The 25035-nt window shown below is 47.2% G+C and overlaps 1 protein-coding gene across 1 annotated transcript in view; it reads left to right on the top strand.

The window, feature by feature from the left end:
• Positions 1-375: 375 nt before the first annotated feature.
• OTOP1 (otopetrin 1) overlaps positions 376-25035 on the top strand; it is a gene marked incomplete at both ends in the record, with an annotated part of 42544 nt that continues 17884 nt past the window's right edge. Inside the window, 4 exons of the mRNA XM_082611330.1 lie at positions 376-769; positions 12218-12354; positions 17578-17636; positions 24397-24527. Of these exons, the coding sequence (XP_082467456.1) occupies positions 376-769; positions 12218-12354; positions 17578-17636; positions 24397-24527 (721 nt within the window). The remainder of the gene's footprint in view (positions 770-12217; positions 12355-17577; positions 17637-24396; positions 24528-25035) is intronic.

The following is a 25035-nucleotide window of genomic DNA, read 5'->3' on the forward strand; positions in this document are numbered from 1 at the left end:
CGGCCGTCGGGGCAGGGCTGGCCCCAGGCCGAGGCACCAGGGGCGGGGAGCGGCCCGCGTGGGTCCAGAGTGGGCGGAAGTATTGCCCCGGACATTGAGGAGGGAGGGAAGGTGGGCGGTGCGAATTGGGGAGCGCGAAGAAGCCGGGGTCAGCCCGGGTCGGCGGGGGGCGGGAGGGGGAAGGTGGTAAGTGGATCAGGTGGGTACCTTGACCGAGGGCAGGGATTAGAAGGCGGGAGATCAGGAGTCCGAGGGTGATCAGGACAGCGGGCTGGTTGGCAGAGGGCGTCGGGGCTAGGGCGGAGGACAGGGGCAGCGGGTGGGGCCCGGGTCGCAGCCACCCCCGGGAGTAGACTCAGTGCGGGTCCCTCAATAATGCCCGAGGGCCAGGGGGCGCCTGCCTCTCCCCAGGCGTTTCGGAGCAGCCCGGACTGGGGCTCGTCGGGGTCCGCAGCCTGCCCGCCGCCCCAGCTCCCGGCCCCGGGGCCCCCGGAGTCCCCGGCCCCTCGTCGGGGCGCCTTCCGCGCCAGCTTCCCGCAGAAGCTGGCGGAGGCGCTGAGCAGCCAGTATGGGCTGAACGTGTTCGTGGCGGGGCTGCTGTTCCTGCTGGCCTGGGCCGTGCACGCCTCGGGCGTGGGCAAGAGCGACCTGCTCTGCTTCCTCACGGCGCTCATGCTGCTCCAGCTGCTCTGGATGCTGTGGTACGTGGGCCGCAGCTCCGCGCACCGCCGCCTCAAGGACACGCACGCCGGCGCGCGCTGGCTCCGCGGTGAGTCCCCGAAGCAGCGAACCGGCCGGCGGGTGAGTGCCCTGCGAACCCAGCCTGCTCGCCCGCTAGCCGCAGCCCGACAGCAGCTCTGTGCCCTTTCCGCCTCTGACTTCTCTCCTTTAGTCTTTTCTGCCTCCATCTTCCTGCACATCGTTTCTGCCCGCCTCCGCCCACCTTCCCTTCTCTCTCTTTCTTCGTTAAGGCTGGATTATTGCCATAGTCTCCTCTCTCCGCCTTCAGGCTCTTGCCTTACATGCCATCGTTGGAACTACGGTTACACAAACCTATTCACATCTTTCCTTGTTTAAAGCCCTGCCATGGTTCCACAGACCCCATGATGGAGGCCACACTCCTTATCCTGGCATTCAAGGCCCGCTAAGATCTGAGCCTAGATGGCCTCTTTAGTTTTATCCTCTCCTTGGCCCGCATTCTGTGCTCCAGTCTCAAAGGCTTTTAGTTCCCTTCACAATATTTCATGCTTATCTGCCTTTGCATATTCTGTTCCCTCCTCCTGGAATGCCTCCCACGTGCCTTGCTTTAGGAGATAGGGCTCAGGCCCCACCCCGTGCTCCCCAGTGATTCTTTTCAGACCCCTTCTCTCACCTTTTGGGGTTCTGACCTCACTCCTTCACCCCTCACTGCACCCTGGGAAGGCACTGTGCTTCTTGTTGACACTTCAGTCCCCTCCACCACACTGGGGGAACTCTAAGATGCTCATCTCTTGGTCCTAGAGCCAACTCAGGGCCTGGCATAAGGTGGGTGCTAAGAAAATGCGCTTGAGATGAATGATGTAATCAATGAGTGGATACATGTTCAGGCAGCGGGGAACAGAAGCACTTGCTAGGTACTCACAACACATTGATTGAAACGTTGTCAAGACAGGAACCCTCCCCTCCTCAAGGACCTTGCACTCTTGGAAGGGAGATAGACATGATGCAGGTCAAAGGGAGGAGGTGGTGGGGAGTCTGTGGAGAAAGCGGGTGCCTGAGAAATCTCCATGGGAGGGGCCGGGTACATTTCACTCTGTGTGGTCCAGGCACATCACAGGTCTCTGCTTGAATTCTCATGTTCGATCTGAATTTAAGTCTCTCGTAGAGTGTGGCTGTCATTTTCCTTGCATGCTCTTGGGCACGTTACTCAGTCTTCCCACTCCCCCAGTTTCAGCATGTGTAGAATGGGAATCACACGTGTGTAGGACCAGTGACTGCTGGGTACAGGGTGGGCGCCCAGCACACAGTCACTCTCCCTCCCACCCACACTCCCTGCAAAGGTCTGCCCCAATGACACCTTCTCTACACACCTGGCAGGAATTACTCCTCACTCCCACGGGCTGCCACAGCTCTCTCTGTGTAGAGCTCTTTGGCGCTTGTCAATTTCTGCCTTGCCTTATGACTAGTGGATATAAGCCTTGTCAACTGGATGAGATTTTAGGTTTCTTAGGCTCAGGGACTGTGTCTAGTTCATCTTGCCTTTGGAAAAACTGCACACAACTGCAGCATGGCCCAGATTCCTGCTCTGAAAGTAGTTGTTTCAGGGAGGTTCGTGGTTTTGTGACCCTATAAATGGCAGTGAATCCAGTTTCATAGCAAACAAGCAAACAAGAATAAAATGTTATTTTGAGGTTGTTGACTTAAACAGGGTAAAAAAATATTGCATACAGAGGCTTTTGACCTATGCTTTCCTGTAGTGGCAGGATCCTTCCTTGGTCTTTCCCTCACTTCCTTCCTATTCCATCCTTCTGTTCTTCCTTCTTTCTTCTCTACTTCCCTTCCTCTTCTCTCCTCATCCATCCCTTCCTTTCTGTGTTACCCCTCCCTGTTCCATCCTCCCCCTCCTCCCTCCTTTCCTTTCTCTTGCCCTCCCTCCCTCTCTCCCTCCTTCCTCTTTTTCTCTCTCCTGCCCTCCCCTCATCCTTCCTTCCTCTCTCCCTCTCTCCTTTCTCCCTTCCTTCCTCTCTCCCTCCCCCACCCTGTTCTTCCTCACTCTTCCCTCCTCTCTCTCTCCCCCACTTTCCAGGAAGACTCTAAGCACTGGGACCCCAGTCAATGGGTGAATGGTGGTGCCATTTCCCAAGGCTGGGAAGACAAAAGGAGGAGTAAGGGTGGGGATGCAGAATCAGGATTCCTTTTGTGGACGTGTTACATTTGAGACATCCATTAGACACCACTGGAGTCTGGAGTAAATGAGGCAGTGTAGGAGAGCACGTAGTAGGTGTTCAGTAAAGGGTGTGGCTGTTTAGACACTCAGCAATTTACCCCATAATAACATAACTATTCAAGTGAGCTATGTGGATGATGGAAGTGGTGCTGACCCTGGAAGTCTTGGCTTGATGTCTCAGCTCTGTTACCTTCACCTTTCTGAGTCCCGGTTTCCTCATCAGTAAAATAAGACTACTGGCCACCTCTCAGGGAGGAGCTGGGAGAGGTCGAGTGAAAGCTGTTTGCAAAGCACTGTCTATCCCTGTAAATGAGCTGCAGTTTATCAAAGAAGCAAGAGCCTAATTATCCCCAAAGTACACCAGGAGGCCATAATGCCAAGGGAAGTGCCTTCAGCCCCAGCAGGGACTGAGGATTTCCTTGGAATCCTAGCTGGAAAAACAGGTTTGACTTAGCTCTGCCCTGGCTTCTGTGATGGTCTTAGAAGTCTGGGGCTCTGAGAAAGAGCCAACCTGTGGAATTCTGGGCACTGAGGTTTTCCAGAGAACGTTTTTTGGGTCTTGGTACGGGCTGTGAGGCATTTCTCTGAGCAGGAAAACATTCTGTTCCACCTACTGGGTGTGAGAAAGTGAAGACTTTCTTTGGAACAAAAAATATTGACCAATTTTTTAAAATGAGTGGAAATGATGGATTATTCATCCAGATCCTCTGTTTGCTAAGAGATTGATTTCTTCTGGAAGAAGTGGCAGCAGCTGGGATATCTCATGCCAGTCCCGTGTGTCCAGTGACATGAAAACCTAATGAATAGCCATTTCTTCTTGTTAATTACCAGAGTCCTGTTTCTGTTCTGTTTCTGGTCTCTTAAAAGACCGCAGTGGTGAAGGTAGTCTTTTTCCTTGTTTCTGGCCTGTCTCAAGCCCAGAGAAGTGTTATTAACACAAAATCATGGCAATGACAACAGGAAGACTAATAGCCACATTTACTGAGTGCGTTTGGAATGCTGGTACATTAGAGGCATTGTCCCAGTTGTTTGTCACAGTGAGGCTTTCTTTGTGCGTGTGAATAATCACTCCCAAATCTGCTTTTATGAGATCAGATTTTTACAAAGTGCTTTTTACTTAAAATGAGGCACATCCATGTATACGACACATGACATCTCTGTCCAGTGCACCATCCTTGGAAAAGGGCTGCTCAGAGCACCGTGTTCTTTATCCCTAAGGGGCTGCAAGTAAAGGGGCAGACGTGAGCTGCTTATGTAAGATCTGCCCAGGACAGGTGGCTGTACAGGCTGTAGAGATAAAGATTGGGACACAGTGATGGGTTTTAGAAACAGGCAGTCCAATGTGTGAGAAAGTGAAGGTTGCTAAAAGAAATGGTTCCAAGTGCATGTGTGAAGAGAGGTGGGGTGCCATGCGAGATGGCGGCAGAGAGCAGAAGAAGAGGGAGAGGGGAAGGATGAAGGCTGCAGGACACGAGGATGCAACCGCCCCTGCACCCAGGGGAGCCCACAGTCTAGGAGTGCAGCCAGGACTCACAGAAACCACTGGAGGATGATTGACAGGATTGCAAAACCTGGTGCGCAGTCCTGTGGCAGCGTCTGGTGTGGCCAAGGAGAGAGTGGTCAGGGTGGGTCACCATGGTATTCCAGCCCACCCTGCTGACTTCGGGGCAGATGCAGCAAGTTCATGAGCATGGGTCTGGGTTTCACCTTGTTTCCCTCCTCAGAATGCACTCTCATCTCACTTTGATCACCTCACTCCTCTGCAGACACAGCCTCTCCAGATACTCCTCGTTTCCTTGCGCTTCTGTCCCTGCTCTGGGTATAGTGAGCCCATGTCAGTGTGCCTGGCAATTCTCCTCCTTTCTTTAAAACAATAGTTTTCTTGAGATGTAGTCCACATAGTCTACAGTTCACCCATTTAAGGTGCACAAGCTGATGGTTTGTAGGATATTCACAGAGATGTGCAACCATCACCACAGTCAATTTTTAGAACATTTTATCATCTCAAAAAGAAACACTGTGCCCTTTAGCTATCATCCCCCAGACCCTCCCCAGGAATAGACAACCATGGATCTACTTTATGTCTCTAGACTCGCCTGGTCTGGACTTTTTTTTTTTTTTGCGGTACGCGGACCTCTCACTGTTGTGGCCTCTCCCGTTGCGGAGAATAGGCTCTGGACGCGCAGGCTCAGCGGCCATGGCTCACAGGCCCAGCCGCTCCGCGGCACGTGGGATCATCCCGGACTGGGGCACGAACCCGTGTCCCCTGCATCGGCAGGCGGACTCTCAACCACTGCACCACCAGGGAAGCCCCTGGTCTGGACATTTTTATAAATGGAATCACATAATATGTCATCTTGGCGACTGGCTTCTTTCACTTAGTGTAATGTTTTCAGTCTCCCAGCGGTTCTTGGGGTGGGTGTTATCACCCTCATTTTCTAGACCAGGAAGCTGAAAGGGCATCAGGAGGAGGGTTGAGCCCCTGTCACCAGAAATATTCGGACAGAGTGAGAAAGAGAAGAGAGATAAGTTCCTGGCTTCGGGACAGAGGGTGTGATATTAGCAGGTGACAGAGAAGGCGAAACCTCTAACTTCCATTTGGCTTCTGTCCTCTTCATCGAGCAGAGGGATCTGTGGAACTTGCAGGGAACAACAGAGAAGGTGGCCAAGCCCACGGCATGGGGACAACTTTTGTGACGTTGGGGCAGAAACTTTGGTCTGGTTTTGTTCATCAGTCTGGACTGAGCTCCCATTCTGTGCCAGGCGCTGGCTGGGCCCTGGGGGCAGCAGGATGCTCAGGTTTGGCCCTGCATGGAGGGCTTGCAGGAGAGGGCAAAGACAGTGCAGACAATGAGGGGCAGCAGAGCACGATGGCTAAGAGCTCCCCACCAAACCCCACCCCACCCCATGTAGCCTCCCTTTTCTGCCCCGGTTTCCTCATCTGTAAAATGGGGAGGATGATACCCTCCCAACCATCACATAGGGTTGTATGAGAATCAGTGAGTTTGTACATGTAAAATGTTTAGAGAAACCTGCTAAGAGAAATACATTATTATTATTAACTAAATGATTCATTGTTATGGTGTGCAGGGGATGGATGGGTAGGCAGAAGGGTAGCCTGGGGCAAGGGTTTGGGGGTTTAGGGAGAGGTCCCAGAGGAGGAACTTCTGCTTTTGCTGGAGTCTGGAAGTGAGTCCAGAGATGTCAGCAAGATCTGAGTTAGCTGGAACCCTATCTGCAGGCTTCAGATCTTGGTTTTGTCCAGTGGGTAGTGGGGAGCCATTGGAGGTTTTGAACAAAGGGAATGATGTGATCATACTTGTATTTCAGAATGATCACTCCATCTGCAGGGTGGGACCTGGTTTTCAGAGGAGTAAAACAGGAGGCTGAGAGGTCAGTTAGGAATTAAGTGGACTTAGGGAGAATATGTAGGGTCTCAGGAAGCTACCCTGAATTTTAAAAATGATAAAAGAATACACAGAATATAGAGAACTGAGCATAACAGCAACCCCCAGCAAAATTCTGGAGCAGATCAAGATGCAGGGAGTTTTGAGCAATTCCCTCACAAACAGGAGCAGTGATCCCCAAGGTCCAGCCTGGGGTCATCTTGAGAGGGTCTTGCCTAACTGCATGCATTATCATGCATGTTTGGGGTTTTGGGACGGGATTTCTGCTCTAGTAGAAAATGTAAACCTGATGTCAGGATTTCAGCCTCATGATGTAGCTGCCCAAAAAGCCGATGCTAGTCGGTCATTGATTGGAAAGGAGGTCAGGCTGCACGTGGAGTGTCACGTCCCCCTTTGAGCATCACATGGGTGCCTGCAGGAGGGCGGCCCCAGGAGGAGCGAAAGGATGTCCAGTCCAGGAGAGAGAGGATGTGGAGATGGTGGGGTGGAAAATGCTGCAGGCCCACCCCCGTCAGCTCCAGGTCAGCAAACGAGAGTCACTTCTTCAGGGAAGCCTCTCCCGATGCCTTCAGACCAGGTGTGGCTTCCGGGTTGTATGTTCTCATAACACCCTATTTTCTTCCTAGCACTTCTCAAACAGGAGATTGTGTCATTCAGTTTGTTTGTTGATCTGACCAGATGGTGAGCTCTTGAAGGCAAAGACCCTGTCTGAATGTAATTACTGTTATAACCTGAGCTCCTGGCACAGTGCCTAACATGTAACAAGTGCCAGTTGACATTTACTGAATCATCAAATGGATGAATGCACGGATGAATGGATGAAGGAATGAGTGAACCATGGCAGAATCTCCAGGGAAGAGGATGGCAGTTCTGGGAGGCTGACTGCAGTTCACTGTGGGGAAGAGCATTGTAATCCAAGCACCAGCTGGTGATGGAAGGGTGAGCCTCCCAGCCCTGGGCATGTCCAGGTGGAGACCAGGTGGCCGCTGGTCATGATGCACTGGGAAGCATCCTTGCATGAGATGGGAGATGTAAACTAACTTTGTGGAAACTTCCACCTCTAAGAGCCTATGGTTCCAAGATTCTAGACTCCTAGAAAGGATGTGGGAGCCTAACACGGAGGAGGAGTCTCGCCTCTGCCAACACTAGACATTTTAGGATTATTCTCAAGGAATGTGGCTGGGGCACTTTCTAATTGGTTCTAATTCATTAAGTGTTTCTTTGTGGTTGAGTGATGATGATGATGATAACATCCCGTTTATAGAATTTTCTATTTGAGGGGCACTGTTCTAGGTGCTTTTCATGTTATGACTCAGTTAATCTCCTCTACATCCCTGGGAGATAGTCAATCTTATTATCCACATTTTACAGATGAGGAAACTGAGGCACAGAGAAGTTAAGTAATTGCTCAAGGTCATCAACTATAATAAGTGGTAGAAAAAGGATTTGAAGCCAGGCAGTCAGTACCTACCTCTATACTCTGTGTACTGTGTTTTTATAGCATAATTGATTTTCTTTTTATTTGCGGTATGCGGGCCTCTCACTGTTGTGGCCTCTTCCGTCGTGGAGCACAGGCTCCGGACGCGCAGGCTCAGCGGCCATGGCTCACGGGCCCAGCCGCTCTGCGGCATGTGGGATCTTCCCGGACCGGGGCATGAACCCGCGTCCCCTGCATCGGCAGGCGGACTCCCAACCACTGCGCCACCAGGGAAGCCCTTTACTGACATTTTTATATCCCAAGTACCTGGATCATAGTTGAACAACAAATAGTTGTCAAACAATTATATTTGGCATACCTTCAAATATCTTTCTGTCTTTTGCCCTGACAAGGGGGTGCCATCTTGGCTGGGAATAGGGTTTTTAAGATGCAGTCATTTCCTTGCAGTGGACTCTAGCTACTCTTCCGCTGGCTTCTGGTTTCCCACGATGCAGATGAGAAGTCTGGTGCCAGCTCATCGCTCTATATTTTGTGTACTCCACAATTTATTCAATACTATATGTGTGTATTTTTGTTTCTCCAGCAGTCTTACTTGTTTACCTTTGAGCCCCTGGCAAAATGCCTCATGCATAGTATGAGTCCCTAAAATATTTGTTGTACAAATAAATGGATGGAAGGATGGATGAAGGAAGGAAGGGCTTTAAGAGCGTGAGAAGGGGGCTTCCCTCGTGGCGCAGTGGTTGGGAGTCCGCCTGTTGATGCAGGGGACACGGGTTCGTGCCCCGGTCTGCGAAGATCCCACATGCCGCGGGGTGGCTGGGCCCGTGAGCCATGGCCGCTGAGCCTGCGCGTCCGGAGCCTGTGCTCCACAACGGGAGAGGCCACAGCAGTGAGAGGCCCGCGTACCGCAAAAAAAAAAAAAAGAGCATGAGAAGACACGTGATGTGTTTGTTGCAACTCTTGAATTGTCAGTGGCAAAGAGCAATGGTTCTCAAGGTGGGGTCCCAGGTCACCAGCATCACCCCACCTATGAACTTGTTAGAGATGCGAATTTGGGGGCCACACCCCAGATCTATTGAATCAGAAACTCTGGGGGTGCGGCCCAGCACTCTGTGTTTTAACAAGCCCTCCAGGATTCTCTTGCAGTTTGCGAGCCACTGCTGTGGACCAATCTCATTTTATAGGTGGGAAAACTGAGGCCGGGAGCATGGAAGTGACCTGTCTGAACTCCCATGTTCCATTGGTGGCACAGCCAGGTTCCCAGAGTTACAGCCTGTGCCCTTACCACCCAACCAGACTGCCTCACCTCATCTTGCTATCTCTCTTTGTAATCAAAACGAACCATGCATTTATCAAACCATTTCAAAGCCCTGGGATTGATTCTCCACTCTTACGAAGTTTCTGATTTCACTGGGGCATTTCCAGGATTTAAGAAAATGTGACTTAGAGTTGTTTCTATAATGCTTTGAGCAATGGAAAGGAGCCAGGCGATTGCATTACTCTTCACTGGAGGCTTCTTAGGCCAGAGCTGTAATATTATAGCTCCCTGTTATGGCTCATGCCCTTCTCTCTTCTCTTGCCATAATTCATGTCAAACAAGATCCAGTTTCCTCTGTTCGTGGGAGAGAATGTATGAATGGTGGTTAATGTTGGCCCAGAAGGGGGATTAGGGACTGTGACATTGATCAAGTCCCCACCATCATTATGGTTTTCTTGCTATTTTTTTTCATTTGGTTACGAGTTTCTTTTTAATGTATTTTGCATATTCCTTCCCAGTCTTATTCATATGCATATTTTTTGTTTATTTGTTGTCAACTATGCTGGATGTACCATCAGAGAACTTGCCTTTCTTCACTTCACTAGCATGGCCCTTTTCATGCCACTGCTCTAGACCCCTCCCTATCATTTTGAAAAAAATAAACTTTCTATTTTACAGACAAATTGCAAAGATAGTACAGAAAGTTCCTGTATACCTTATACCCCTTTTATTATTTAGAGCAGGAATTTAGGATCAGAGAACTGAGATTTTTGAGCAGAACAGTGACACTCTTAGATGGATCATTTTGGGGGGAAAACTTCTAGAGGACTTGTGTTGTTTTGGCCAAACTTTGTTGAATGTACGTCCCTTATCAGACCCTGGAATATGCATGAAGTCGGTACAATGATAAACAAGACATAATATTGTCTTCTACTTTCAGCTTGTGAGGCCAATAGTAGAATTTACTTTATATATATTTAAAACTTTTTAAATTGTGACAAAATAAGCATAACGTACAATTTACCAACTTAATCATTTAAGTGTACAGTTCAGTGGTGTTAAGTACATTCATATTGTGAATTCATTACAACTGTAATGTCCAACACTCTTTCATTTTGTAAAACTAAAAGTCTGTATCATTAAATAACTCCCCATTTCCCCCTCACCCCAGCCCCTGGTAGCCACCATTTTGCTTTTTCTCCCTATGAATTGAACTATTCTAAGGCATCTCATAGGAGCACAGTCATGCAGCATCTGTCCTTCTGTGACTGGCTTATTTCACTTGGCATAATGTCCTCAAGGTTCATCCACGGTGTAGCAGGGGTCAGAATGCCTTTCCTTTTTTTTTTTTTTTTTTTTTGTGGTATGTGGGCCTCTCACTGTTGTGGCCTCTCCCGTTGCGGAGCACAGGCTCCGGACGCACAGGCCCAGCGGCCATGGCTCACGGGCCCAGCCGCTCCGCGGCATGTGGGATCTTCCCAGACCGGGGCACGAACCCGTCTCCCCTGCATCGGCAGGCGGACTCCCAACCACTGCGCCACCAGGGAAGCCCGCCTTTCCTTTTAAAAACGGAATCATATTCCATTGCACAGATATGCCAAACTTTTTTTTTAAAAAACAGGACAATTAAAAAAATAAATTTATTTGTTAAATATTTATTTATTTACTTTTGGCTGCATTGGGTCTTCGTTGCTGTGCGTGGGCTTTCTCTAGTTGCGGCGAGCAGGGGCTACTCTTTGTTGCAGTGCGCGGGCTTCTCACTGCGGTGGCTTCTGTTGTTGCAGAACATGGGCTCTAGGTGTGCAGGCTTCGGTAGTTGTGGCACAGGGCTCAGTAGTTGTGGCTCACGAACTTTGTTGCTCCGCGGCATGTGGGATCTTCCCTGACCAGGGCTCGAACCTTGTCCCCTGCATTGGCAGGCGGATTCTTAACCACTGCGCCACCAGGGAAGTCCCTGCCACACTTTATCCGTTCATCCATTGATGGACACTTGGGTTGCTTTCACCTTTAGGCTATTGTGAATAATGCTGCCATGAACATGGGTGTACATGCTTTGTGTACCTGCTTTTGATCCTCTTGGGTATATTGCTGGGCCATGTAGAGTTACGGTTTTTAAATTTTTGAGAAAGTGCCATACTGTTTTCCATAGCGGCTACACCATTTTACATTCCATCAACAGTGTATAAGGGTTCCAATTTCTCCACATTTTTGCCAGCATTTGTTATTATTTTACTTCTCTCCCCACTCCTTCTCTCCCTCCCTCCCTTCCTTCCTTCCTTTCCCCCCTTCCCCTCGCTCCCCTCCCCCTCTCCTTCCCCCCTCCCCTCACCCCTTTCCTTTCTCTTTTGTGGGTAGCAGCCATGCTAATGCATGTGAAGTCGTATTTCCTTTCTTTTTTTTTGGCCATGGCACACAGCATGTGGGATCTTAGTTCCCTGACCAGGGATCGAACTGCACCCCCTGCAGTGGAAGCATGGAGTCTTAACCACTGGACCACCGGGGAAGTCCCTGAGGTGGTGTATCATAGTGATTTTCATTTTCATTTCCTTAATGATTAGTGATGTTGAGCATCTTTTCATGTATTAATTATCCATTTACATATGTTCTTTGGAGAAATGTCTATTCAAGTCCTTTGTTTATTTTTTATTTTTTTTTATTAATGGTTAAATTGTAGTTCTGTATAGAGTCTGGACGCTCACACCTTATCAAATATACAACTTGTGAATATTTTCTCCATTCTGTGGGTTGATAGTGTCCTCTGATGCATAATTTTTTTTTCATTTTGATGTAGCCCAAGTTACCTATTTCTTTCTTTTGTGGCTTGTGCTTTTGGTGTCATATCCAATAAGTCATTGCCAGATCCGACATTATAAAGATTTTCCCCTATGTTTTTGTCTAAGATTTTTATAGATTTAGGTTTTACATTTAAATCTTTGATTCGTTTTGAGGTAATTTTTGATATACTGTAAGGTAAGCATCCGGCTTCATTCTTTTGCATGTGGATACCCAGTTTCCTAGCACTAGTTGTTGAAACAAATGTACTTTCCCCATTGAATTGTCTTGGCACTCTTGTCAAAAATCATGCGACCATTTATGTGAAGGTTTAGTATAATTTATTTTGAAATGATATTAGTGCATATTAACACTTATATGTGTGTATTTCTCCCCTTCCCCCTCCCCCAATTTAGGTAGTATCACGTTGTTTGCAGTCATTACCATCATCCTGGGATGCCTTAAAATTGGGTACTTCGTTGGATTTTCTGAATGTTTATCAGCCACAGAAGGAGTTTTCCCTGTTACCCATGCGGTACATACTCTGTTGCAGGTAAACCACACGATGCTTGTTGCTTGTTGCTTGTTGCCTGGATTCCTGTTAATTGTATCCCAGGGTATATAAAACAGCCCTTCAGCTGCCTGCACTGTAAAGTGGGACTGTGTCCTCTTGGCCATTTTTGTGGGAATCTTAAGTGGCAGAACTTACACTGATGAAGAATCAGGAAACTGCCAAGTCAGAGTCCACCAGAAAAGGCTCTGGGGAATTTTAATTAACAGTTTTATTGAGATATAATTCACATACTATACAATTCACTGATTTAAAGTGTACATTTCAGTGGTTTAGTATATTCATAGGGTTGTGCTACCATTACCACAGTCCATTTTACAGCATTTTCATCACCCCCAAAAGAAACTTTGTGCCATTACAGTCCCTCCTCTGAGCCACTGAGACCTCTTCATTGTTCATTTGTTTGTTTGCTTACTTGTGGAATAAATTCTTTAGAAATGAATGAGAGGTTCATTCTCAGCCTTGGTCAACTTGGTGTGGGTAAGAAATAAGGATTTGATATATAATTTAAACCTATAGCTTAGAATCAGAAAAATCTCATGTTTGAAAGAAACCTTAGATGGATCTCGAGTGTAGCTTCCATCCTTGGCAGAAATCCCTGGAAATGGCTATCAGAGCTGAGATAATGGTAAAAGTAATAAGTAGTATGTCTATAGGACTTTTGCAAAGTACTTTTCATTTTCACTTCGTGTAATGCTTTCAACAACTCCACGAGAACAACTGTCGGATTGTCACACTAAGGAAGAAGAGGGGACAAATGACTTGCCCTAAGTCACAGCCAAGACGCCATGATTCTTGTTTTTTAATTGAAGTATGGTTGATTTACAACGTTGTGTTAATTTCTGCTGTACAGCAAAGTGATTCAGTTATACATATATATAGACATTCTTTATATAAATATATACACACATTCTTTTACAGATATATTGAATACATTCTTTATACATATATATATATATATATATATATATATATATATATATATATACACACACACACAATCTTATGCATATATATATATTACATTCTCCATGGTTCTTCTCCACAGAAGTCACCCAGAAAGACCATGAACTTGGTCCAGGGATACTGTTATTGCTCAAAATATTTCTGCATTCCCGATTTAGGAACATCCTTCAGGACCAATTTCTCACCTCCGAATGCCAAGGATGCCATTTTTAATCTCAGTCTTTTATAAGAAAGTGGTCTCCACTCTGCACCCAGGGGACTGCCAGTCAGCTCTTGGTGACCTTACAGTGTTTCTTGAGATCAAACACACTTTCACTCTCACAAGTGAAGCTCTGTGAGAGACAAGCCTGGCAGCAGTTTGCCTCTGCAGGAGGAACAGGGTGGCAGCTTCCAGGGAGACTTGTTTGAACAGGTCGCCTTGCGTTTTGAGAGTTGTTAAGGGCTGAATTGTATCCCCTGCATTCAGATGTTGAAGTCCTAACCTCCAGGACCTCACAATGTGACTGTGTGCAGATAGGGTCTTGACAGCGGTAATTAAGGCTAAATAAGGTCATGAGGGTGGGCCCTAATCCAATAGGACTGGCAACTTTATGAGAAGAGGAGGGGAGGACACAGACACACAGTGTGAGGATGCTGAAGGGAGGTGGCCATCTGCAGGGCAAGGAGAGGGGCCTCAGGAGGAACCAACCTGCCAATACCTTAATCTCGGACTTATGGCTTCTAGAACTATGGGAAAATTAATTTTGGTTGTTTTAAGCCATCCAGTCTGTGGTACTTTGTTCTGGAAATGCCAGTAAAGGAATACAAGAGTTAACTGGCTATTTATTCCAGGGGCGTCCAATCCCATGATGACAGTCTTATAGTGATGCCAGTGACAACATGGAAAGCCTTAGGGGACCAGAAAGAACTTCCTTCTTCCCTCCCTTCCCCCTTCCCCCCTTCCTCCCCCCTTCTTTCCTCCCTCCCTCCCTTCCTTCCTCCTTCCTCCCCCCCCACCTCCCTCCTTCCACTCTGCTCTCTCCCTCTCTCCCTCCCTCCCTTCCTTCCATATGGGGCAAAACCCTGTGTTCAGTACTGTGTCCAGGGTTGAAACGCCGTGGTCTGTGCCCTGTGGAGGTGTCAGAGCGGGAGACAATCACCAAAACAGACTCTGTCAGCACTGTCAATGCTTTGACATAATCGCCCAGAGGGGGCGCCAGGGAGGGCCTCTCACTAGCTTTGGGGTGCGGGGTGGTTGTCAAGGAAAGAGGGGTGTGGTGTGTCAGACACCATTACAAAGGACATCTGGGGCTGTGAAGTCTCTCCACCAGATGGGGAGAAGATGTGTGGCCCGTCGGGGGAGGTGAGCAGGGGTGACGGGCCTGGACTGGAGCCATGGTTTAGTGTAGGGCTTATAAGCATGGACTCTGGTCAGACTACCTGGCTTTGGCTCACACCAGCAGTGTGACCTCGGGCAAATGTCTTAACTTTTCTAGGCCTCATGAGTCTCATCTGTAAAGATGCCTCCTTCACGGGGTCGTTGTGAGGATTAAGGTGCTGCGTGTAGAACACTTTGCAGGGAGCGCTTGGTCAAGGCTGACAGCCACTTAGCAGCTTTGACTTTACCTTGAGGGCAATGGGGAGCCATTGAAGGTTCTGGGCAGAGGAAAGACCTGGACAGAAGTGAGTTTTCAAAAACTGTTACTTGGTGGGTTGGGGATCTCCTTCTTCCTCATTTAAGGCATTTGGTCAGTAGGTCAATTAATCAATCTTTCTATACCTATTGGACACTTACTACGTGCATTTGCGATGTTAGATGATGGGAGAATAAAAAACATTACTTTCTAAAACATACTATTTATTTTAAAATTATGGTAGAGTACACATACCATAACATTTGCCACCTTAGCCTTTTTTTTTTTTTTGCGGTACGCGGGCCTCTCACTGTTGTGGCCTCTTCCGTTGCGGAGCACAGGCTCCGGACGCACAGGCTCAGCGGCCATGGTTCACGGGCCTAGCTGCTCCGCGGCATGTGGGATCCTCCCGGACCGGGGCACGAACCTGTGTCCCCTGCATCGGCAGGCGGACTCTCAACCACTGCGCCACCAGGGAAGCCCTGCCTTAGCCATTTTTATGTGTATGGTTCAGCAGTGTTAAGTATATTCACATTGCTGTGCAACCAATCAGCAGAACTCTTTCATCTTGCAAAGGAAATTCTGTCCTCTTTAAACATTAACTCCTGATTCCCACCACCCTAGCCCCTGGCAACTGCCATTCAACTTTCCATCTCTATGAATTTGACTACTTTCTGTCTCTTTGAATCAGACAAGTGGAATCATACAGGATCTGTCTGTCTGTGACTGGCTTACTTCACTTAGCATGATGTCCTCAAGGTTCATCCATGTCGTAATGTGTCAGAATTTTCTTCCTTGTTAAGGCTGAATACTATTCCGTTGTGTGGATGGACCACGTGTTGTGTATCTGTTCATCCACTGTTGGACACTTGGGTTACTTCCATCTTTTGACCATTGTGAATAATGCTGCTGTGAATATGGGTGTACACATATCTTTTTGAGACCCTGCTTTCAGTTCTTTTGGATTTGTACCCAGAAGTGGGATTGCTGGGTTGTATGGTAATTAAAAAATATTTATTTAAAAAATATAGTATAACATTACTGAAAAAATTGAAAAAGAGACTAAAAATGTGTCTGTAAGCCCATTAACTGAAATATTTGTTGCTGTTTTTATGTGTTCCCTCCATTCTTCGTACTCAAGTGTACATTCTTGGCAAAGTTTTACATGTAAGGTGCAGAATTTACTGTTTTGAGTGTTTCACTTAAAAAATCATAAACGTGGGCTTCCCTGGTGGCGCAGTGGTTGAGAGTCCGCCTGACGATGCAGGGGACGCGGGTTCGTGTCCCGGTCTGGGAGGATGCCACATGCCGCGGAGTGGCTGGGCCCGTGAGCCATGGCTGCTGAGCCTGCGCGTCCGGAGCCTGTGCTCCGCAATGGGAGAGGCCACAACAGTGAGAGGCCCGCGTACCACCAAAAACAAACAAACAAACAAACAAAAAATCATAAACATTTTTGAGTTGCTATGTAGTCTTTATCAAGCATCAGTTAAGTGGTCCTCTAACTTAGAAGTCATAGATAAAAGTTAATTGACTTCAGTGTTTCCCTATTGTTGGGTTGAATGTCCTCTTTACCAGGAGTCACTGCTATCTGTTTTTTAAATTGTTAGATGTTTCGAGAATCATGCCTTGAAGTGTTTTCCAGAGCAGGATAGTAAATCTTAGGTGAAACTATGTGGAAGAGAGAGTATGTGTAAGTGTAATTTCTTGTGTGTTGTTTGATTTTCTTTTTTATAGCACTTAATTGAAAATGAAGGCTAAATGAGACAAATTTATAAAGTGCCCAGCTGTGTTTGGCATGTAGTAGGTGCTCAACATGTGTTTGTGTCTAAATAAGGCCCCAAATGCTTTTAGAGCTCAGAAAGTGCCTGGGACAGAGGAGGTGCTCATTCAATGTCCACAAATGAGTGAGTTGAGAGCAGAGAGATTTTACTGAAAAGGTATCTGCTCCAGGCACTGTTCTAAGTAGTTGACATGGATTATCCTATTTCACTGCTCACAACACTCTCCAAGGTAGGTTCCACTATCATACCCATTTCGTAGATGGGAAAACAAACCTGCCCAAGGCCGAGGGAGCCAGGATTTGCACACGGGTCTGATACAGCCCCCATCCTGAGTTGCTTCTAGTGACTGCGTGGCCAGGGGCCTGGGCAGCGTATATAACAGAGTGAAATAAAAGACCAGCTTGAATTAATTCTGTTCCTCATTTAAAGCACTCAGAATCTTGTTTCTGGCCACTGACATAGTAACAGTTCAGTGAATATTTCTCAAATGAAGCCTGATAAGGATGACATAAACACGTGAACAGGGGTTATGGTAGTCAGGCTGCCACTCCCCAAGCCCCGGCCCACGGCAGACTCGTCACTATTTCCTCCTAAACCTGGAGGCCTCCATCTGATTCTCACGGCAGTGCCCCTGCAGCACTGTTCCCCCCAACACCCCCGGGAATGGCACTGCCACCTGAGATGAGGATAGTGACTTGCCATTTTTGGGCGGGGGAGGTCACTGCACTGACTTTCCCAAAATTTTTCACACCTTTCCCTTAGGTTTTATAGCTTCACATGGGTGCAAATACAGTGATGGCTTTCCCATTGATGTATCTTTCTTTTCTTCCTTTATTTCCATTTAGGTGTACTTTCTTTGGGGGCACGCAAAGGATATCATCCAATCTTTCAAAACACTGGAAAGGTAAAAATCGTGGGTAATTGCTTACATGTTGAATTTAATGTTCATTTGGAACAAACAAAACTCATCACTGCCATCTTGATTGGGGTTTTTTTGGGGGGCGGTTGAACTAACTTTATTATTCTGTAAATGTGAATTTTACAAAGCGCTTTACAAGGCACGATCACATCCTTTTGTTTGTAACGGATTTCACCTCCTGAAACGGCTCTGAGCACATTGCAAGCCCTCGGTTTCCTGGTCGCTGGCGGACGTTGTGTCTTCTGAGTTATGATACGGTGTCAGCCGTGGTGAAAAAGCAACAGTCTGGACTCTGCCAACTAGCTTGCTTGGGTTTTAAATGAGACTGAACCTCCTCTCCATCCTGACAAGCAAAGCCTGCATTTGTGGCCTGGGAAGGGGACCCTCCGCTTTGGCCTCTCTGGGACAGCTCTGGAAGTAGGGTGTTGTGGGTTGGATTTCACTTCTGCTGTCTTAGAAACTTCCCCTTTATGAGCTTTAGTTTTTCTCATCTGTAAAATGGAGATAATAGCATAGCCATCCTCTGGGGACTGGATGAAATAATTGATGTAAAGCTTGTTCCTGGCATAGAACAAGGGCTCAGTAAGTGTTGGCTCTATGATTATCTCTGTCCACCTCTCCCTTGAGATGATTGTGAGGATCAAGGGAGAGAATCTACAGGATAAGAGGGTGAATTACCTAAACGCATGGTATGATTATCATGTAAGAAAGCCTCTGTGCACACATACAGAGGAATCAAGGGATCACTGTTTGGTTTCTAGAAAGATCCCTCATCATATAAACTGTCAGTGAGGAACAGAAAAGTCCCCCAGTACCTTTTGAAATGAAAACTGCTATTTAAGAGAGTGACTTATGTAAGACCACTGGTTGGAACTATTTTAACAGACTATTGAATTAGAAATAACTTTCACCAACCTCATTATGCAAAAAGGATCAGCTTCGACAGGGAGTGAGGCATCTATTGAGCTCCTACTGTATGCAAAGCCTGCTGCCAGGCACTGGTGGTGATATGCGGAGGTAATGGGCCGAGATATCCAGGCATCTGAGCATCATTCCAGGAATGTGCAGTCTGTGTTCTCCCCTGTGCAGCCCCAAGCAGTGGCCTTGGCAGTGAACTTTTTTTTTTTTTTGCAGTACGCGGGCCTCTCACTGTTGTGGCCTCTCCCGTTGCGGAGCACAGGCTCCGGACGCGCAGGCTCAGCGGCCATGGCTCACAGGCCCAGCCGCTCCGCGGCATGTGGGATCCTCCCGGACCGGGGCACGAACCCGTGTCCCCTGTATCGGCAGGCGGACTCTCAACCACTGCGCCACCAGGGGAGCCCCTTGGCAGTGATCTTTAACTCCCATCTTAACTCGAGAAGCCACGCCTCCTGGCAGAAGGTGCCACTGCTCTGCCTCCAGGGGAAAAGAATGGACAAATGGGGTCCAATGGATAAGTCAGGGACAAATGAAGCCCAGGCCCCGATGACCCAGCAAAGGCAGCTTTAATTGTCCCTTAGGGCAGGACAAAGACTTCCACATCCATCCTCACATTTAATCCAGGCTCTGCCAGGGTAACTATGGTAACTATTCTTCTCTGCATTAAATGGATGTGGCAGTTTAGGGGACTTACCTGGGTCTCCAGAGTGCAAGTGGCCAGCTGGGGATTCCCATCCAGTTTCTCCCATTTTGTGTGCTGGACCAGGTCACCTGGTCCTCCTTCCATCAGTGAGCCTGGGCTCCACTCACAGCTTGAGGAGAACACTTGCCGATTTTGTTCTGGGGCATGGGTTTCACTTCATCTATTCCATAGACATTCTTTAAAAAATGTCCTTTTTTTTTTTCCTGATAAAACTTGTAAGGGTACAGTGGAACTAAAAATCATCATAATGCCACTGTTATGGACTGAATGTTTGTGTCCCCCCCCAAATGCATATGTTGAAGCCCTAACCCCCAATGTGATGGTATTAGGTGGTGCCTTTGGGAAGTAGTTAGGTCATGAGGGTCATTAGGTCCCACTAATTTCCCATGATGGGATTAGTGTTCTTATAGAAGAGGAAGAGACACCAGATCTCCCCCCTCATTGACCCCTGCACCGAGCGCACCCAGAGGAAATGCCACATGAAGACACAGTGACAGGCAGCCATCTGCAAGCCAAGAAGAGAGGCATCACCAGAGACCAACTCTGCTGGCACCTTGCTCTTGGACTTTGAGCCTCTAGAACCGTGAGAAATAAATGTCTGTTGTTTTGTTACAGCAACCACAGCTAAGACAGCCGCTACCCAGAGGTCACTACTATTCACATTTTGGTCTGTTTTCTTCCAGTCTTTTTTCGGTGAATAGATATATATATTTTTTTCTTTTTTCCTTTTTACAATTGTGGTCCTGGTGAGGCTCTCTTCCTGACTTTCAGGTGCTGCCTTCTTGCCATGTCCTCACATGGCCTTTTCTCTGGGCAGGGAGAGGGAGACCTCTCTGGTGTCTCTTCCTCTTCTTATAAGGACACCAGTCCTATTGGATCAGGGCCCCACCCTTATGACCTCATTTAACCTTAATTACCTCCTTATACCCCATCTCCAAGTGCAGTCACATTGGGGGTTAGGGCTTCAACATATACATTTTGAGGGGCCACAATCCAGTCCATAACACCTCTTGTTGGACATCGAATTTTTCTGAAAGTTTTTGTTGTTATTATAAATAGTACTGTGATGAACATCTTTGGCTAAAAATATTTTTGAACATCTCTGATTCTTTTCTTTTTTAAAATTTATTTTATTGCAATATAGTTGATTTACAATGTTGTGTTAATTTCTGCTGTCTAGGAAAGTGATTCAGTTGTGTATATTTCTTTTCCATTACAATTTACTGCAGGATATTGAACATAGTTCCCTGTGCTATACAGTAGGACCTTGTTGTTTATCCTCTGGTTATTTTCTTGAGTTAAATTCCTAGAAGTAGGATTGTGGGGATAAAGGGTGAGATGTTTTCAACAAATGTATATTGGGTAGTTTGACCTACTGGGAACTCCTGGCTGAATGAAATGGGCTTTCCCATTCATAAAGCATTTTCTTTTACACGTGTTACTTATGAGAACCTCTCACAGTAGCCCTGTCAGGGACAGTAGGTATGATCATGATCCCACTTAGAAATGAGGAAACTGAGAAATGAAGTAAATGTCCAAGGTCAGGCAGCTCGCCTGTGCATAGCTGGGTGGGATCTGAATGCTGACTTTAAATCTACTGCTATTTCCATGGCATTGCAGTGGCTGCAGTGGCCAGCAGGGTTTGCTGGGTGAAATCTTTCTCTTTGATTAGTTGACATCACAGTATATTAGATATATTAGGATTAACAAAATATCATTAAAATTATTTTCACCTGTTCCTTTTTACTATTCTTTAAATGTGGCTACTAAGAAATTAAAAATTACATATGTGGCTCACATCAGTGTCTTGCATTATCTTTTGGGGGATAATGCTGTTCTAGGCCATGTACGCAGACATTTCCCACCAGGATTTTTCATCTGAGGGAACCCTGTAGGACTGGGGCCTAGTCCTGCCTTGGCCTTGCTTGTTGAGCAATTGGAGACAAGTCTCTCCCTGTCTCTGGGCCTCTTTCCTAAACTGGATAGTGAGTGGTTTGAACCAGATATGCTTATAGCTTGATTTAGCCTTTTTTTTTTTTTTTTAATAGGGCAAAGTGTTAACCATTTTTGAGTTACCACCTTTCAGGTTTTTTTTTTTAATTTGTTTTTTCGTTGCATTGGGCCATTTTTGTTGCGCGCAGGCTTTCTCTAGTTGTGGTAAGTGGGGTCTACTCTTTGTTGTGGTGCGTGGGCTTCTTATCGCGGTGGCTTCTCTTGTTGCGGAGCATGGGCTCTAGGCGCGTGGGCTTCAGTAGTTGTGGCACGTGGGCTTAGTAGTTGTGGCTTGTGGGCTCTAGAGTGCAGGTTCAGCAGTTGTGGTGCATGAGCTTAGTTGCTCCGCGGCATGTGGGATCTTCCTGGACCAGAGCTTGAACCCATGTCACCTGCATTGGCAGGCGGATTCTTAACCACTGTGCCACCAGGGAAATCCCACCTTTCAGTTTTAGATTTAGATGTCTCTAGAAAAATTGGGAGGTTTGATAATCCAAAATGTGCATCTCAACAAAGAGCTAGAGCCAAGTTGGGGTTGTTCCCTCCAGATGGGGGAGTGGCTGCTCAGTTAGCTACAGTCCCCAGCACTCCCTAGTGTTATCCCAGGCCTGCTTTATTCATTGACATTTCTTGCCATGCCCTGGAGTTTTCAAAACTTCCCTCTCCTGTACTTACCCTCTTTTCTGATCTTTCGAGCCAATATTCCACTATCCATGCTTTTAGTACATATAAAGACTTTTCTCCTGGTGTGAGAATTCCTCTTACTGGTTTGAGTCCTTTTCTTTTCTCAAGAGTGAAGTTTTGAGGAGCAGCAGTTCTGAAAAAAGAGCTGGAAACATAAATTGAGATTAGAAAATGGCTCACGGAACACTTCTTTATTGTGGTCTGGGGTTATCGGATCCAAGTGTGAGAAAGGCAGCTTGGCGTAAGGAAACAACGCCTGCCTTTAGTTTGTAGGACAATTTCCAGATCAAATCAACAGGAGGCTGCCAGCTCGCAGGGAGCGTTTGTGGCAGAACAGCCAGCAGCTGTGGACTGCATTGGTATTACCTGCTCAGGTTCAGTGGACCTGGGATTAGACAACACCATTTGGACCAGGAAAGAGGAGAAGAAAGGGGAGCTCTGTGCATTATAAGTAAAAGAAAAGCCAGTCAGCCGGAGGCAAACAGCATTGTCTGCATTTGTCAAAGGCTCTATACAATGCCTCCCAGATGTCCTGGGGAAGGCTGGCCACAATCTATAGCAACTGGGCAAGCATGAGGGGCAAGCAGATGGGCAAACAGCTGACTCAGACACCCCCAGGTGGCTGTTTCCTTCTCCACTTGTGCCTGGACAATGGGAAGCTGCCAAAGGAAGCTGGAGTTCAAATGAGGAAAGACTTTGCTTGCAGTTGCTCGTGGGAACCCCAGGGGGTCATCTGGGGTTAAAACTCAGAGGAGAGGCAAGGTCAGGGTTGAGGACCCAACTGTACCATTCTTCCTGTAGGGAGATTATGGACAAGGGTGCTCTTGGTTACATGGGGAGGGGGCTCACATCCTCTGGGCCTCTGCTCTCCAACTGAGAAGTAATCAGTTACACATAGGTTTCAAGGAATTCCTCTCTCAAATCACCTGTATTTGCTGCACCTGCTCCATGCAAGGCCCATTGTTAAGCACCCTGGAAGCTACCAAAGTGAATACATCTTAGACTGGCAGCCATGGGGAATCTTTGGAGGTTTTGAAACAGACAGTGACTCCATTGGAACCATATTCCCTCAGATCCGTCCTCTGTTCTCCAGAGTCCAGAGTCCACCCTCCATGTCATTTCTTTTCTTCTTTAGGAGGCAGTGTGGTCAGAGGCAGGGACAGAACTCTGAGGTCAGACTAGAACAGCCTTGTCACTTCCTAACTTTCAACCCCAAATGCAGCTACATATTCTATTTGTAAATAATATGGCCTAATTCCTGAACCTATCCAAGACTCCAGCAGCTCAACAGTGTCATCACAGAGCAGGATCTTTCTGTGTTTCCACTCTGCCACCCTCAGTGGGTGAGGGTTTCATCCCATGCTTGTTGCTTCATGGTCACAAGATAGCTGCCCAAACTCCAGCCTTCACGTCTGTATTGAAGGCTGGAAAAAAGGGGGAGAAGAAGAATAAGTAGACTTTTCTCATTCTGATCTCTTCCATCAAGAAAGCAAAAGCTTTTCAGTAGTGCCCAGTAGACCTCATCTCACATCCTACTGGCCACAGTGGCCATGCCTAACTTCAAGGGAGGCCAGATAGTGAGCTTCTGGTTTGTTCTGGTGTCTTTAGAAGTAAGTGGTAAGACAGAGGGGGTGGATAATGATCATTGGGTTGGCAACCCAACAGTAAAGGCGTACCCGATTCTCCAGATTTCCAGTGTAGCCCTTTCATCTTTCCTTCATTGTTCTCTTCCCTTTTGGAAGAAAGGGTTTGCGGTATGGTGGGGTTGGTTGCCTGGTTTTAGTAAATTTCCATCCCTGTATCCCTGCTTCCAAGACCCAGATTTTTATTTGTTTTGTTTTGTCCCGTAGACAATGAGTTGAGTACTGGCAGGTTCAAGATTAAGGCAGAATGCCAAGGCTGTGTTTTTTTCTGTTGTTGTTTTTTTTTAAGATGTTTGGGGTAGGAGTTTAGTAATTTATTTATTTATTTTTGCTGTGTTAGGTCTTTGTTTCCGTGCGAGGGCTTTCTCTAGTTGCGGCGAGCGGGGGCCACTCTTCATCGCGGTGCGTGGGCCTCTCACTATCGCAGCCTCTCTTGTTGTGGAGCACAGGCTCCAGACGCGCAGGCTCAGTAGTTGTGGCTCACGGGCCCAGTTGCTCCGCGGCATGTGGGATCCTCCCAGACCAGGGCTTGAACCCATGTTCCCTGCACTAGCAGGCAGATTCTCAACCACTGCACCACCAGGGAAGCCCCCAAGGCTGTGGTTTTGGAAGGTCCCATGGAACTGCTTCTCCTAGCCAGACAGGGGACCCACCCAGAGCCTGAGCTGCCAGATGAAATCACAATCACTGCTAAGAAGGAAGCTTGTGTGTGTGCCCATGTACATGTGTGCAATGTCTCTATCTCACCTCACGGGGCTAGGAGCTTCCCAGGGCTGCTCAGGAAGTGAGTCCTTGTGTTTTTCAGGTTTGGGGTGATCCACTCAGTGTTCACCAACCTGCTTCTTTGGGCGAACAGCGTCCTGAATGAGTCAAAGCACCAACTTAACGAGCACAAGGAACGGCTCATTACCCTGGGCTTCGGGAACATAACAATAGGTGAGTGGTAAGAGTTGCCCAGCTGCCATCTTGGAACAGTTTGGAAACCTGCAGAGACCAGAATGTCCATAGATGGAGGTACGGGTTTCAAAGACCTGCAGGGTCCACCCAATTCAACATCGGCCAGACAATCCTCTGTTGTTGAAAATCTTTCAAAACCTCCTAAGTCTCTCATCCTGCTTCCATAAGTAGGGTGTGCTGAGCATAATTAAAGGTTTCTTCAGTGACTCAGGGATTGTCAGATCCAGGGGTCATCATTTTGATCACCATTTCTCATGGTCCAGTTTGGTGTGGAAATGAATGTCTTTGTTTACAACCTTGGAAGATTGGTGGTTGTTTCTGTTTGTGTTTTTAATTAAACCTCTATTACCAGTTCTTTCTACTAAAAGTATAGCTTTAAAAAATCCATAGAAGTCTAATGGTATGTTGTGGTTAATTGGTTTTCGTTCATTTGAAGTTTTTATTTAACTCTACTTAGTTTATAATTTTGGCCCATCTTTATTCCCCC

Source organism: Mesoplodon mirus, assembly GCF_964341445.2.
Source record: "Mesoplodon mirus genome assembly, chromosome: 2".
Lineage (NCBI taxonomy): Eukaryota > Metazoa > Chordata > Mammalia > Artiodactyla > Ziphiidae > Mesoplodon > Mesoplodon mirus.